The sequence below is a fragment of the Drosophila elegans genome, unplaced genomic scaffold (genome assembly GCF_018152505.1).
Source record: "Drosophila elegans isolate 14027-0461.03 unplaced genomic scaffold, ASM1815250v1 contig_520, whole genome shotgun sequence".
NCBI lineage: Eukaryota > Metazoa > Arthropoda > Insecta > Diptera > Drosophilidae > Drosophila > Drosophila elegans.
In genome coordinates, this window is record NW_024545903.1 from 1,711,973 (window position 1) to 1,724,232 (window position 12,260).

At 43.6% G+C, this 12,260-nt stretch overlaps 5 protein-coding genes across 5 annotated transcripts; 3 read left to right on the forward strand and 2 right to left on the reverse strand.

Moving 5' to 3' along the window:
* Positions 1-232: 232 nt before the first annotated feature.
* LOC108134621 (pickpocket protein 28) lies at positions 233-2,726 on the reverse strand. Its single transcript, XM_017255006.2, has 7 exons — positions 2,575-2,726; positions 2,251-2,451; positions 1,898-2,179; positions 1,716-1,831; positions 1,562-1,650; positions 672-1,257; positions 233-607 (listed from the first exon to the last, which is right to left on the reverse strand). Exons 1-7 carry the CDS (start codon positions 2,724-2,726, stop codon positions 306-308), a joined length of 1,728 nt encoding a protein of 575 aa, XP_017110495.2. The 3' UTR covers positions 233-305.
* A 573-nt stretch (positions 2,727-3,299) lies between these two features.
* Positions 3,300-4,542, forward strand: LOC108134625 (probable palmitoyltransferase ZDHHC24). The gene is made up of 2 exons (XM_017255009.2): positions 3,300-3,604; positions 3,657-4,542. The coding sequence occupies exons 1-2, from the start codon at positions 3,373-3,375 to the stop codon at positions 4,265-4,267; spliced, it is 843 nt and encodes a 280-aa protein (XP_017110498.1). The 5' UTR covers positions 3,300-3,372; the 3' UTR covers positions 4,268-4,542.
* Positions 4,300-4,975, reverse strand: LOC121467696. The gene is made up of 2 exons (XM_041709883.1): positions 4,546-4,975; positions 4,300-4,488 (listed from the first exon to the last, which is right to left on the reverse strand). Exons 1-2 carry the CDS (start codon positions 4,702-4,704, stop codon positions 4,300-4,302), a joined length of 348 nt encoding a protein of 115 aa, XP_041565817.1. The 5' UTR covers positions 4,705-4,975.
* A 472-nt stretch (positions 4,976-5,447) lies between these two features.
* On the forward strand, positions 5,448-10,319 carry LOC108134622 (integrin alpha-PS3-like). Its single transcript, XM_017255007.2, has 8 exons — positions 5,448-5,692; positions 6,206-7,079; positions 7,146-7,248; positions 7,393-7,974; positions 8,031-8,160; positions 8,915-9,277; positions 9,346-10,048; positions 10,109-10,319. The coding sequence occupies exons 1-8, from the start codon at positions 5,523-5,525 to the stop codon at positions 10,247-10,249; spliced, it is 3,066 nt and encodes a 1,021-aa protein (XP_017110496.1). The 5' UTR covers positions 5,448-5,522; the 3' UTR covers positions 10,250-10,319.
* A 500-nt stretch (positions 10,320-10,819) lies between these two features.
* Positions 10,820-12,248, forward strand: LOC108134637 (28S ribosomal protein S29, mitochondrial). Its single transcript, XM_017255024.2, has one exon. It carries the CDS (start codon positions 10,889-10,891, stop codon positions 12,065-12,067), a length of 1,179 nt encoding a protein of 392 aa, XP_017110513.1. The 5' UTR covers positions 10,820-10,888; the 3' UTR covers positions 12,068-12,248.
* The last annotated feature ends 12 nt before the right edge of the window (positions 12,249-12,260 follow it).

Genomic DNA, 12,260 nt, shown 5'->3' on the forward strand with positions numbered 1-12,260 from the left:
AAAAGCAAAGCGTGATTTAAATTGTATTACATTTAAAACCAGCTACCATAGAAACCATTTTTATTTAAAATGTATTATTTAAATATGCATTGCTTCAGTTCAGTTCATGCTTTAAATCAATTATTCTGCTGTTTTTCTTTGCATGGCCTGATAAACTGAAAGGCAAACCCACAAAGTGGGTTTCCACTCATAATGTTTTCCCCTTTTATTTTATTACTGGTCAGCCAATGATTTGCATGACATGGCGGATTACATGTGTGTTCATACTTTGTGATTCCATATAAATAATTTCTTGTCTGTGCCATTTAATGTTTAAGGGAATTGCTTATAATTTTACTGCTTCTCGTTTTTCTAACCCTTTCGGTTGCCTTCAATGTTACTCCCTTGGGATACAGTTCTCTTGTGTGCCATACTATTTGATGATCTGAAGTCTTAGGTTTGTCTATGCCAAATGCATTATGTTTAAGGCTGTTTTCCGAGTCTACATCGGAAGACCTTTTCCAAACGAACAGCTCTGCCAGCGGTTTTAAGATCAAAAAATAGAAGATTTCTGCCAAAGAGATGACGCTGAAACCCATAAACAGGCCCATTACACCACCCACATTGGCTGGAATAGAAAAATACAAATGTTAAACATTAGTTTCCCTGAGAAGTAGAGCTGATTTACTCACATAGAAACTCGGTCAATCCCACATAGGCATTCTTGGTGTTTCCGTGGTAGACGGACTCCCGATAATAGACATTAATCACGGCTATATTCTCGCTCAGATAGGACTTGTTGATGCCCTCGACCAGCGCGTTGGCCAGCTGGAAGTTGTTGGAGGCCAGCGGGAAGGAGAAGCCACTGGCCAGATAGTTTAGGTCGAAACAACTGGGCAGGCACTGTTGGCGGCACTTGACCCAACTTGGCCGGTTTTCCGCCCTTTGAGCCCGCCGCACGCAGATGGTGTCCCGCATGCTGCAGGTGGTGGCATTGCTGTAGATCTGCGGATACTCGAACGGGATGCAGGAACAGGTCTCGTACAGATAGGCGGCCACGCACTCGTTCTCACAGTTGAGCCGCGTGTAGATTCTGTAGTAGATCAGCTCCTTTTCGTTCTTGAACAGACACTGCCGGCCATCGCGGGAAATCGAACGAATGGCAGGCACTGCCTCGGCTCGAACCATCTCAATGCGGTAATTGGTCTCGTAGCCAATGGCTGTGATCAGTCCCGCCTCCTTCACCATGGGCACCTCAACGGGATTGTGAAAGTAAACCTGAAAACGAAAACATATCGATTTCATAACAAGTTGGAGGTAATTTTAATTGTTTCAAAAAACTTATCAGAACTACAGACATAGTTAAGGTTTTACTCGGGTTTCAAAGTGATTTAAAATGGGGTCTAAAAGTATGCAATGAAAAAAGAACTACGTCTTTTGAATTTAATCGCATTGACTTTTGAACACAAAATATATTGATGCATACTCTAAGACACTTTTTTCCAAGTCAAAGTCAAAATTAGCAATTTCCGTGGCGCCAATGATTATCACAATTTTATATAAATCGCGATAGCACACTTGCCTTGAAACCCGGTCCATTAGTTGATGAGCAGTAGTATTCGTTCATTTCAGCATCTAGTACAGCAGTAAATCCCAAACTAATACCAGTTCCTGCAATATATTATAAACAAGTTTCTCTTGCTTCCCATCCACAAACAGATCATTCGTTTGCCTACCACTTGATGTGGATGGATAAAATTTGTGGGGTAATGTTTCGGGATAGCCTGCTTCTGGATCCCACTTGACACTTTCAAAACCATCTTCTGTCGTCAAATTTCTACGGCGATTGGTACTGTTTAAACAAAACAAGTGGATAGCTTAAAATGTTTTTGTTGTTAAAGCCAAATTTTGTATTTACTAAGGCTTGACGAGATTTTCAAGCGGCTGAAAGTTAAAGACGCAGCACAGGCCCTCATCCGTCAGGATCGGCTGAAACAGATGCGAACAATTTCGCTGTATGGCACTGAATTTGCAAAAGAGCAACATTCTCTCGCAGGACTGCGAATGATTTAAGACAAAGTCGGACATTTTCAAGTCGTTCCTGGCGAAATTTGAAGCGGAAGGCTCTACATCAAGCTCTTGGGACTGCCAGCCTTCGGAGTCACACAAGAACTTTAAAAGGGCGCTCTCATTGGACCCTCTGGAAAATTAATTTCATTTCAATATGATGGATTGATTGATACTTTTATGAATAGAAAAAAAAGGACTCACTCTCTGTAATTGGCCACTCGACTCCTTAGCACTTGGTTCATATTGCATATGGTTATAGCCGGAAAGGGTACCTTTAAAATGGAGGTGGCTTGTGGGCTGATGCCAATTATCACCGGAGTGCTATTCCACTTGACATAGATGTTCGATATAAGGTGAACTGTGATTATGAGAGCAGTTACAAAGGAGCCAAAGAAAAACGATCTGAAACGTGGAAGTTAATTCGGAAAGAATAAGTTTTCGGTTCTAAAATGTTAGTTGTTTTTTTTTAACTATTTGATATTTAATATCTGTGCTGGTCTTATTACTTTCTCCAGAGATTGTTACCTCTCCCAACTGCTGAGATTGCTGTCCCCCACAAATTTAAGACCATGCAGACCCGTCTCGTTGAGGAACTGCCGCAGACTCCTGACAAAGCTCTTGAAAAGAAATACCGAGGATCCCTGCCTGTCCGGTCTGCCTGGCACCGCGAGTTCCATTTTCAACTGTTTACTTAATGACCCTTGACACCACCATAAATACTTGATAATGCAATCAATCAGATGTCAGCGCACGTATTAAAGACCCATGTAATTAAGGCTTTACCTTGATTACTGTGATTTGTGACGGAGGCAATCCTTTCAAGTTAATTAAATTCTCAATGTGGCCCCTGCCGTTGGCATTTATACTCCTATATGTACAATACAACATATGTATGTTACATGCCATCAAGCATACGACATGTGGCCCGGGGTTGATAAGATAAGTGTGTTGGCACCGTTTTACGCCACCAAGCGTCTGATATCAAACTTTAACTCGGTTAGCTTTAGAGTTTATCAAATTATATTGAACTCGCTTGGCTTCAGAATTTATCAAATTATATTGAACTGAAGGTAGGGGAGAGGAGGGCTATAAAAAAACCACTTAATCGAGTGCAGTTTAAACTTTTCGCCGCAACAATCGAATTCGTAAGCTTTTCGCCGTGGCTTTGTTAGCTTTTCCCCCCCAAAAGCTTGCGAAACGAAAGCTCAACCGCACGTGATGTCACAGCGAACCGGTTACTTAGTATGTGCTACTTTATTTCTCTTTCTCGCATCTCGGCGATCGGACGGCATTTGTTTACCTTAGACACACAGATCGGGGATCATGAGAATCCGCAGCAACCCACTGCCCCGCCGGCTGGTGGATGTCTTGTGCTTTCTGATTATTGCAGTCTTTCTGCCGGTGGTGTTCCTCTTCGAGATTGTGGTGGTGCTGCCCGCTTTCCATGAGCCCGGCGGCTTCTTCCACACTTTCACGTTCCTGATGGCCATGTTCCTGGTGTTCAATATCAAGGGAAACATGATTGCCTGCATGATGATCGATACCAGTGTTGAGGGTGAGTAAATGATGTAAAGATAAATCCAATAAAGTGCATTACCCCGCTGTAGTGAAAAAGGTGGAACCACCGCCGGATCATCTGGATTGGCGGGAGTGCAGCGAGTGCCAGCGGCTGGCTCCACCCAGATCATGGCACTGTAAGATCTGCAAGGTTTGCGTTCTGAAGCGGGATCACCACTGCCTCTACACGGGCTGCTGCATTGGACTGAGGAACCATCGCTTCTTCATGGGCTTCATATTCTACCTATTTGTGGGAGCGGTTTACGCCCTGGTCTACAATTCCATTTACATGTGGATCATCCAGGGCCACATCTACTGCAACTGGCTAACGCTGCTCAAGCTGACCTGCCCCATGCTGCTCCTGGTGACGGGCAGTTTCTGGAGCAACATGTACTTGCTCTTCTACAGCTTGAATGTCTTAGCCCTGGCTTATGGGGTCCTCCTCCTGGGCTACCACGTGCCCATCGTCTTGAGAGGCGGGGTTTCCGCCGATCGCACACCAGAACGCAAGCAAAAGTACAACAGAGGAGTCTACCAAAATCTGAGAAGTGTCTTTGGAGACCGCATGCATATAGCCTGGCTATCTCCACTGATTCGCAGCGATCTGCCGGATGACGGATACCACTGGAGTGCCACTAAGAACAGCAAAGACAAAGACTGATTAGTGTTTAGAATATATAGGTATATTAGTGACTAAAGCTCCAACCTGGGTATCCCGTAGATGAGCACATTGACTTTCGCTACCTCTGGCTGGATATATTTTAATCTTAAGGTGGTGAAGTTGTAGCCGATGCCGCCACTAAGAATGTATGCCTGGCCCTTCCACTCAATTTGACTTTCATCGATGACCAAAATTAGGTTTATATGGAATACCAGGTTAGCCTGCATACTTGTAAATACCTTAGAATATAAAAATTATATCATTTATTTTAAAAATACCTTTTGTTTGTACTCCACATCTACATAGTCACCACACTTATTCGAGGGTATTTCAATTTCATAAATAGGAACTGATAGAGAGTGCATTATGCCAAATTGAATGGAATAGCATATAACTTGGACAGACAGGAAAATTGGCAGCAGCCACGATCTACACATATTGCACGTTTCTGAAGACTAAACCAATCATTGTATGAAACGACACCTGTGCGGCCAAATGCCTATTTCTCTAATTGATTTGATGACTACATACATAGATCGATAACAAAATTGATTCGTATTATTAATGTTTTAAAACCTTTGATGCACCGACTACTTTCTGTATAACCGATTTGAAACTATCGTTGCGGAAGTTCTTTTTGCAGCTGGTAATTTTGGCCAATTACCAGGCATTAAAGTACCAGGAGTGCATCATAATAATAAACACAAAGTTGGACTGGTACTTGGTTCTTCTACTTTAACCTGGTCAATGTCATTTCTGCGGTATCAGCCGGTTGATCTTCATCTTCTAAACATGGGACTGGATAATGTTCCAATGCCGGACAACGTTGGCCAAACTCCTGAATGAATTTCAGCTCATAATAGGCGTTTCGGATGTTTCATTTCGTTTTTAATTTCCTGTACTTTAATCTTTTGCTTTTTAGCGATGAATTATCTTTAATATACAATATAAAATGTACATTGCTCCATATTTTCACATGAAAACAATAATACAATAATGTTATCTTCATGGTTTTTTGGTAAATTTATCAAATTTAAAATTCTTTCTCAATGGTTGTCGAAATTATTTGGCATGTCGGATGTACATAAAAGAAAAATATATACAACACATTTAATCTGGAATAAATGCATCACAAAGTCCAGACATGCGAAGAGCTCTCCAACATCGAATTTCATTTTATTTCCATTCGAGTTGTTGTGAGAACCTCAGTCCGGCGCGGACCTTTAATCTTTTCATATTTAAAGTTAATTAAAAAATGAGTCGCATATTTTTGGTCGTTTTTCTTGCATTGAAATACCAAAGTGAAGCTTTTAATTTTTCGCCTTATCCGAACCTGGTGATAAATTTTCCAAAACATTTGAAAACCCACTTAAACCAAACGCGAAGCTCCTACTTTGGATACTCGCTCGTCATCCGTCCCACCAGGTAAGTTTAACAACACAGGTCGAAAAAACATGAACTTTTTATCGCCTTTAGCCACACAGTGACAAAAAAGTATGGTTTAAACTAAACTACAGCTCTGGGCCTGGGTAATTAAGCCTTAAAAAGGTTCTGGAAGACAAATTTTTATACTTTACGATTTCCTAAAAACTGGGATGTGATGGAACATTTTTGGATTTCGGATTATCTGCATATAAAATCCTTTCATTGGATTTTATTTTTGTGCTTTTTTTAAATTAACCAGAACAAATTCTAGCTGCTATATTTGTAAAACTAGTTAATCATAGCTCATGGATATCATTAAATATAGTTTACGCAAAGAAACGTTTTGATCAGCCAATGCAATAACTTTGACTTTCTTAGTCACTGCCATTCATTTGCTGTCCTCAGGCATAATTTTGAAGAGGGTATGAAAAAGTCGTAGTGTAGGTTACTATGGGTAGCAGTAAGTGATACGTAATTTACAAGTTCTTATCTATATATTTTTCCTCATCGCAGCATCATAGTCGGAGCTCCCCGGGCTCAATCCGTCTTGGAGTCGCAGAAGACGATCAACGAGACGGGGGCGATATACAGATGCTCCCTGTCAAGCGGTTCCTGCACTCCTTATGTCCTGGATCCTCGAGGAAATTTCAATGCATCTGACCAAGGAATCACATGGGACTCGGACCGTAAGGATTTCCAGTGGCTAGGTGGATCGATGGACGGTGGCACCCGGGATACGGACAAGCTCCTCGTGTGTGCCCCCCGATTCTACACTCCCACTCCCAACAATTACCTCCTGCACGGAGTCTGTTTATGGGTACCGAACACTGTGGCCGAATCCCCCGAGAACGTGACCCGCATTTCTCCATTCCGCCTAAAATCTAAGCAGGTGAACAGCGATACCAATGCGCAGCGATACTATGCGGGCGAGTTGGGGCACAGTGCTCATGTGGCGGATGATAATAATAGCTCCAAGTTCCTAATCGGAGCCCCAGGTGTTCGTAATTGGAAGGGATCGGTCATCTTCTACCAGCAAGACGCCCAGATCTTCGAGCCCTGGCGTCAAAGGGATAACACGTACTTTGGCTATGCCGTTGCCTCCGGATATTTTGACAGCGCTAACCCATCCACCCTGCTCTACGTGGCCTCGGCTCCCAGGGCCAACCATCTATCCGGCGAGGCATATATCTTCGATTTTCGAGGAAGGATCATCCGCACGTTGCGAAGGTTGCGGGGTAAGCAGTTTGGCGAGTACTTCGGCTACTCCCTTCTGGCGGAAGATCTCAATGGAGATGGAAAAACGGACTTGATAGTCTCAGCGCCGCTGCACGCCTTTGAACATTCCTACGACACTGGTGCCATCTATATGTTTATCAACAACGGCTTAGTGAGTAATGGAGTTCCCAAGCAGAACTAAATATATTTTAAATTTCTCCTTATCATTGCATTGAAGTTCAACTCAGAGCCTACGATTGTGCGGCCACCACTGGGCAGCAAGGCCCGGTTCGGAACTACTCTTTCGCGTTTGGGCGATATCAATAAGGATGGATATAATGGTGGGTTATTTTATGACTGGGGGTTGATAACACATTTTGAAATTTGCAAACAAAAACGGAACTTGATAACCCATACTTTGACTTCTTGAGTTGCTTTTTAAATATTTTCATGAGAGACCATTAATACTGTCCTCATTTTTTTAGACGTGGCCGTTGGAGCTCCCTTTGCCGGGAATGGATCGGTGTTCATATACTTGGGCAGCGCCCATGGATTAAGGGATAAGCCGAGCCAACGACTGGATGCTCCTAACGAACAACCTTCCCAGTACGGAGCACACATGTTCGGTCACGGCCTCTCCCGCGGATCGGACATAGATGGCAATGGATTCAACGACTTCGCCATAGGAGCTCCCAATGCCGAGGCATTATATCTTTATCGCGCCTATCCCGTCGTGAAAGTACATGCGACAATAAAGTCGGAATCTCGAGAGATAAAATCGGAGCAGGAAGAGGTCAAGATAACCGCCTGCTACAGACTGAGCACTTCGGCAGAGGCAAAGGATGTGGAGCAGCAGCAACTGGACATCCGGATATCGATCGAAACGCAACTGAAGTGGGTTAAGTTTGCCCGAACGCAGAGCAATAGGATGATCTTGAAGGTGAATGCAGGTCTCGAAGAGAGCTGCCAGCATTTCGACATTAATGTGCGCTACGGCGGTGAAATGTATACGTCCATTGATCTGCAGATGCACTACGAACTGGCCAAGAAGGTTCCCGTTTCTGGGGGTGAGATGGAAATTTAAGTTTTTAATACATAAATTATTAAACAGCTCGTTCAACAGAGTTCTGTAAAACCTGTGCTGTGGTTGATCCGGCGGACTCAAAGGTTTCCACGGAGAGGATAACCATTAGCACGGACTGTGCCTCCGATGTTTGTGTCGCTGATCTCCAGATAAGGAGCAAGAATGTGAAGTATGTCACAGTAATATATCAGTACATATATGACTAATATGTATTACAAACAAGCGATAAACACGTGATCAGCTCCAACTCCCTCTCCTCCCTTGGCTTCCATACCAACTACAATAAAAACTCATATTATATAAACCTTTCATAAACCTTTTAGCCAAACACTTCCCATTAAATTATTCTGAATTACTATCAAAGGAAACGAAACTGCTGACTCATTTTCCAAACTATCACTTAAATCACCCTTTATTTACAACCCTAACAACATCTTCAAAGATATCACCCACGAATCTAAACAGTATTTAAGAAATCAACTCAAATACCTTCTTGAATAATCATCCCCCTAATAAGATCCCTTACCACTTCTACCAAAACCCAACATAAATATATGAATTCAGGTATTAATAAATAGATAAGGACTTGGTCAAACCAAGTTGGCCAACACATCATTAGCTCTTGTTGTGCCCTTACCTCACACAGCACAGCATCCTTCAAATCATCCTCAAACCTATCCACTTTTCATTTGTTCCCACGGAAAATTATATTTAAATTATTCCTGATTTCTTACATAAGTCAAATAAAATCAAAAGAATAATATATATATATTTATTTACATATGTAAAAAAAACCCCAAAATATTAAACCACATATCTGGTATATCCTACGAGCTTCAGCTCCTTTCAATCACTGTTAGCATTTATTTTTATCATTTGATTTTTATGAGAGCTATAACTGATTCTTGTTTCGATTTCCCCAGGCCCACTTATGTTTTGGGCAGTGACGCTAGCCTTCATCTGGACTACGAGATTACCAACAACGGAGAGACCGCCTACCTGCCCCAATTCAACGTGTCCAGCACACCCCAATTGCCCTTCGCTCAGGTTCCTGGAAACTGCAGGGTTTCTAATGCAGTTATGGTGTGCGATCTGAATCGAGGAGGACCGCTGGCCAAAGGTGACAGCGACTCCGTCACCATCAGCTTCGATGTGAGCCAACTCAGTGGAGAGTCGCTGACCATCGATGCAGAAGTGTTCAGTGCCGGAAACGAGCGTAATCTCACGGACAACAAACAGACCAACGTGATCGGACTTAAGGAGTTCACCGAGATCGATGCCAGCGGGTAAGATTCAATAAAAGTAACTGTAGTAGCAACCGGCAAATCCGACTTAAATCCTTGCTATTTCCCAGAGGTCAGATTAACGATCAAGTTGTTCTCAAGCATTTCCCTTACTCGGCGGAAATCATCAACCATTACGAGATCAAAAGTCGCGGTCCGAGTGTTATTGAACAATTGACGCTGTCCTTTTATATTCCTGTAGCCTATAAGGCGGTTGACTCCACAGCAGTTGTACCCATCATTAACAAGAGCAGCCTGAACATTCAGGCCACCTACGATTCCCGACTGTGGCCCATCAAACTTTTCGACCACAAAGGGTTCTCCATGGAAAACTCCACCCAGAGTGAACAGGACTATGACCCTGTCACGATCCGACATCGTAGAGATCTCAATGGATTGACCTCCGACCAAGAACAAATCGATCTGCCGGTGAATCGCACCATTGTATTCAACTGCCAGGATACTAATATGACGATCTGCCTTCGAGCCGATTTGAGCGTCCAATTTAGGCCGGATAAACCTATTTCCCTGAACATAAGCTTCGACGTGGACCTTAGTGAAGTTAAAAGAGCCGAGGAGTACTTTGTCATCCTAACCGATCTGCAGCTGCTTAAAAAGGGCGATCCCGCATCCAGTACGTTTGTGATTAACCGGAAGTTCAAACCAAATGAGATTTTCAAGCATCTGGAGCCGGAGCTGCCTGTCTGGAATATAAGTTTATCCCTAATTGGTGGTCTGCTGCTCCTATCGGTTATAACCTATGCTCTTTACAAGGTTCGTATAAGGAACATCAGAGAAGGATTTCTAATTTTATTAATACCATGTAACCTTTAGCTTGGATTCTTTAAGCGCACCAAGAGGGACGAGCTGAACAGGTTAATCCGACAGAGTTATAGGCAGGAAGTACCCGCCGAGCTGGATGCCGATAGTCTCAGCAGCGATAACTCTGGCCAAAAGATCAGACCATCAGAATAAACTAATTTCTAGTTCATTATGACAGTTAAAAAAAATAACAGGAAAAAGAGAGTCACTAATAAATATTTATAATTTGATTAAAATGTCTTAGTTTTCGTACCGTCTCCTAGTGATGCTGATCAAGAATTTATTTACTCAATAGGTTCGGAAATGTCTCCTTCACTGCGTTGCAAACTTTTGACTGAAATATGTACTAATACCCTCTGCGAGGGTATAAACATAAAGTTTTTAGCTACTGTTTTGAATTGTTTCCTAATAATAATAATAATTTGTTTAATAATAAAATTAAAAAGAAGCCTACATAAAGATGGTATTAATTATATTTGATTTCAATCTTCTTTATCAATATATTAAAATCATTTTTCAATTTTTTTTCGATAACGACACCCAAGACGTTTTAATTCTCTTTTTATTTCTGGTTATTTGTTCTGATTTTTATTCAATAGCAGAAGCAATGTTTTAAACTTTGAATTAAGCAACTGTTAATTTAATTGACCATTTTCAGTGGCGAGCTTATCGATTATTTTTTGGCTTTGCCACCCCTGGTTCATTATCGATATCCACCGAGTGTCGATACCCGCCATATGTTCTCAGCTCTCAGCTGCAGGTCTTATTTAACAAGTATTCGAGGATTTCTCAATGAAAATGATCCGAAATCGCTTTGGCAACTTGTCGCGCGTCTCCGCCCAGTTGCAGCGTCATGTCCAGATGATGTCCACGAATGCCGCCGCTGCTCCGGAGGAGGGAGCAGTCATCAATGAGTTCCGGACAGCAGTCACCGATCCCGGCGAGCACTCAGCACTGCAGGTGGCCAAATTCTACACCATTCCTGCAGAGCAGAAGAAGCAGATCTTTGCCGGCGGCGGCCTGCCCAAGCAGTACGAGCAGCAGATCAAGACCTTCACGGAGGCCTGTCTGATGGTCCGGAATCCTGCCCTGGAGCTGCTGCAGTACATTAAGGCCAGCGACCTGAGCAAGCCAGTGGTGCGGTATGTGCTGTACGGAGAAAATGGCACTGGCAAAACCCTTACAATGGCCCATGTGCTGCACTACGGAGCCCTCAACGACTTCCTGCTGGTCCATGTGCCCTGGGCCCCGAACTGGATGAAGCGACCCAAGGAGTCTTCTAACGCGGCCGGCCAGGAGGGTATGATTGACCTGCCCTTCGACGCCGCCGCCTGGTTGGTGCACTTCAAGGCCCAGAACGGCCAGTTGCTCCAGCGACTGCAGCTGAAGACCAGCAAGGAGTACGTGTGGAGCAAACGCGAGAGCACACCGGCCGGCTCCACGCTCATCGAGCTGGTGGAGCACGGGATAGCACGCATTAAGTACGCCTCAGAGACCACGGCGGCGCTCATTGCGGAACTCAAACAGCTCTCCACCGCTGGCCAGTGCAAGGTGATGGTGGCCATCGATGGCTTCAATGCCTTCTTCCACCCGGTGACCCGCATTTTCTCCGACAACAAGCAGCGCGTGACTCCGGATCGGATCACGCTCACCCAGCCCTTCCTCGACATCACCAACTACGACTGGACGAACGGAGTGTGCATCCTGTCCGTGGACAAGATCGCCATGACCGAGGGCCACATGGACTCCTATATGCCGCGCTATCTGCTCGGCCAGGCGGGCTTCGAGCACCTGGATCCCTTCGTGCCCGTCCACGTGGAGAACTACACGGACAAGGAGTTCCACAGCTACATCAACTACTATCTCGACCGCCACTGGATCAATAAGACGCCGCAGGGATTTGAGGAGCAGCTGAAGTTCATGAGCAACAAGAATCCCTACTCGTTAATGCAACTGGTGAGGGCCTTGTAGGGCGTGGAATATCCTGTATTCGTTAGACAATAAAGTTAATTCATTTGTTAAACACAAAACGGTTGAAATTCTTGCAAACGCAAAATGATAAGTAGCTGATGATTCTAACTGATTAAAAGATTGTTAAGCTTTGTAAGGAAATTACCACAAATCTCATTTAAAATTTACCCAGTTGATTTTCTATTCCTTTGCG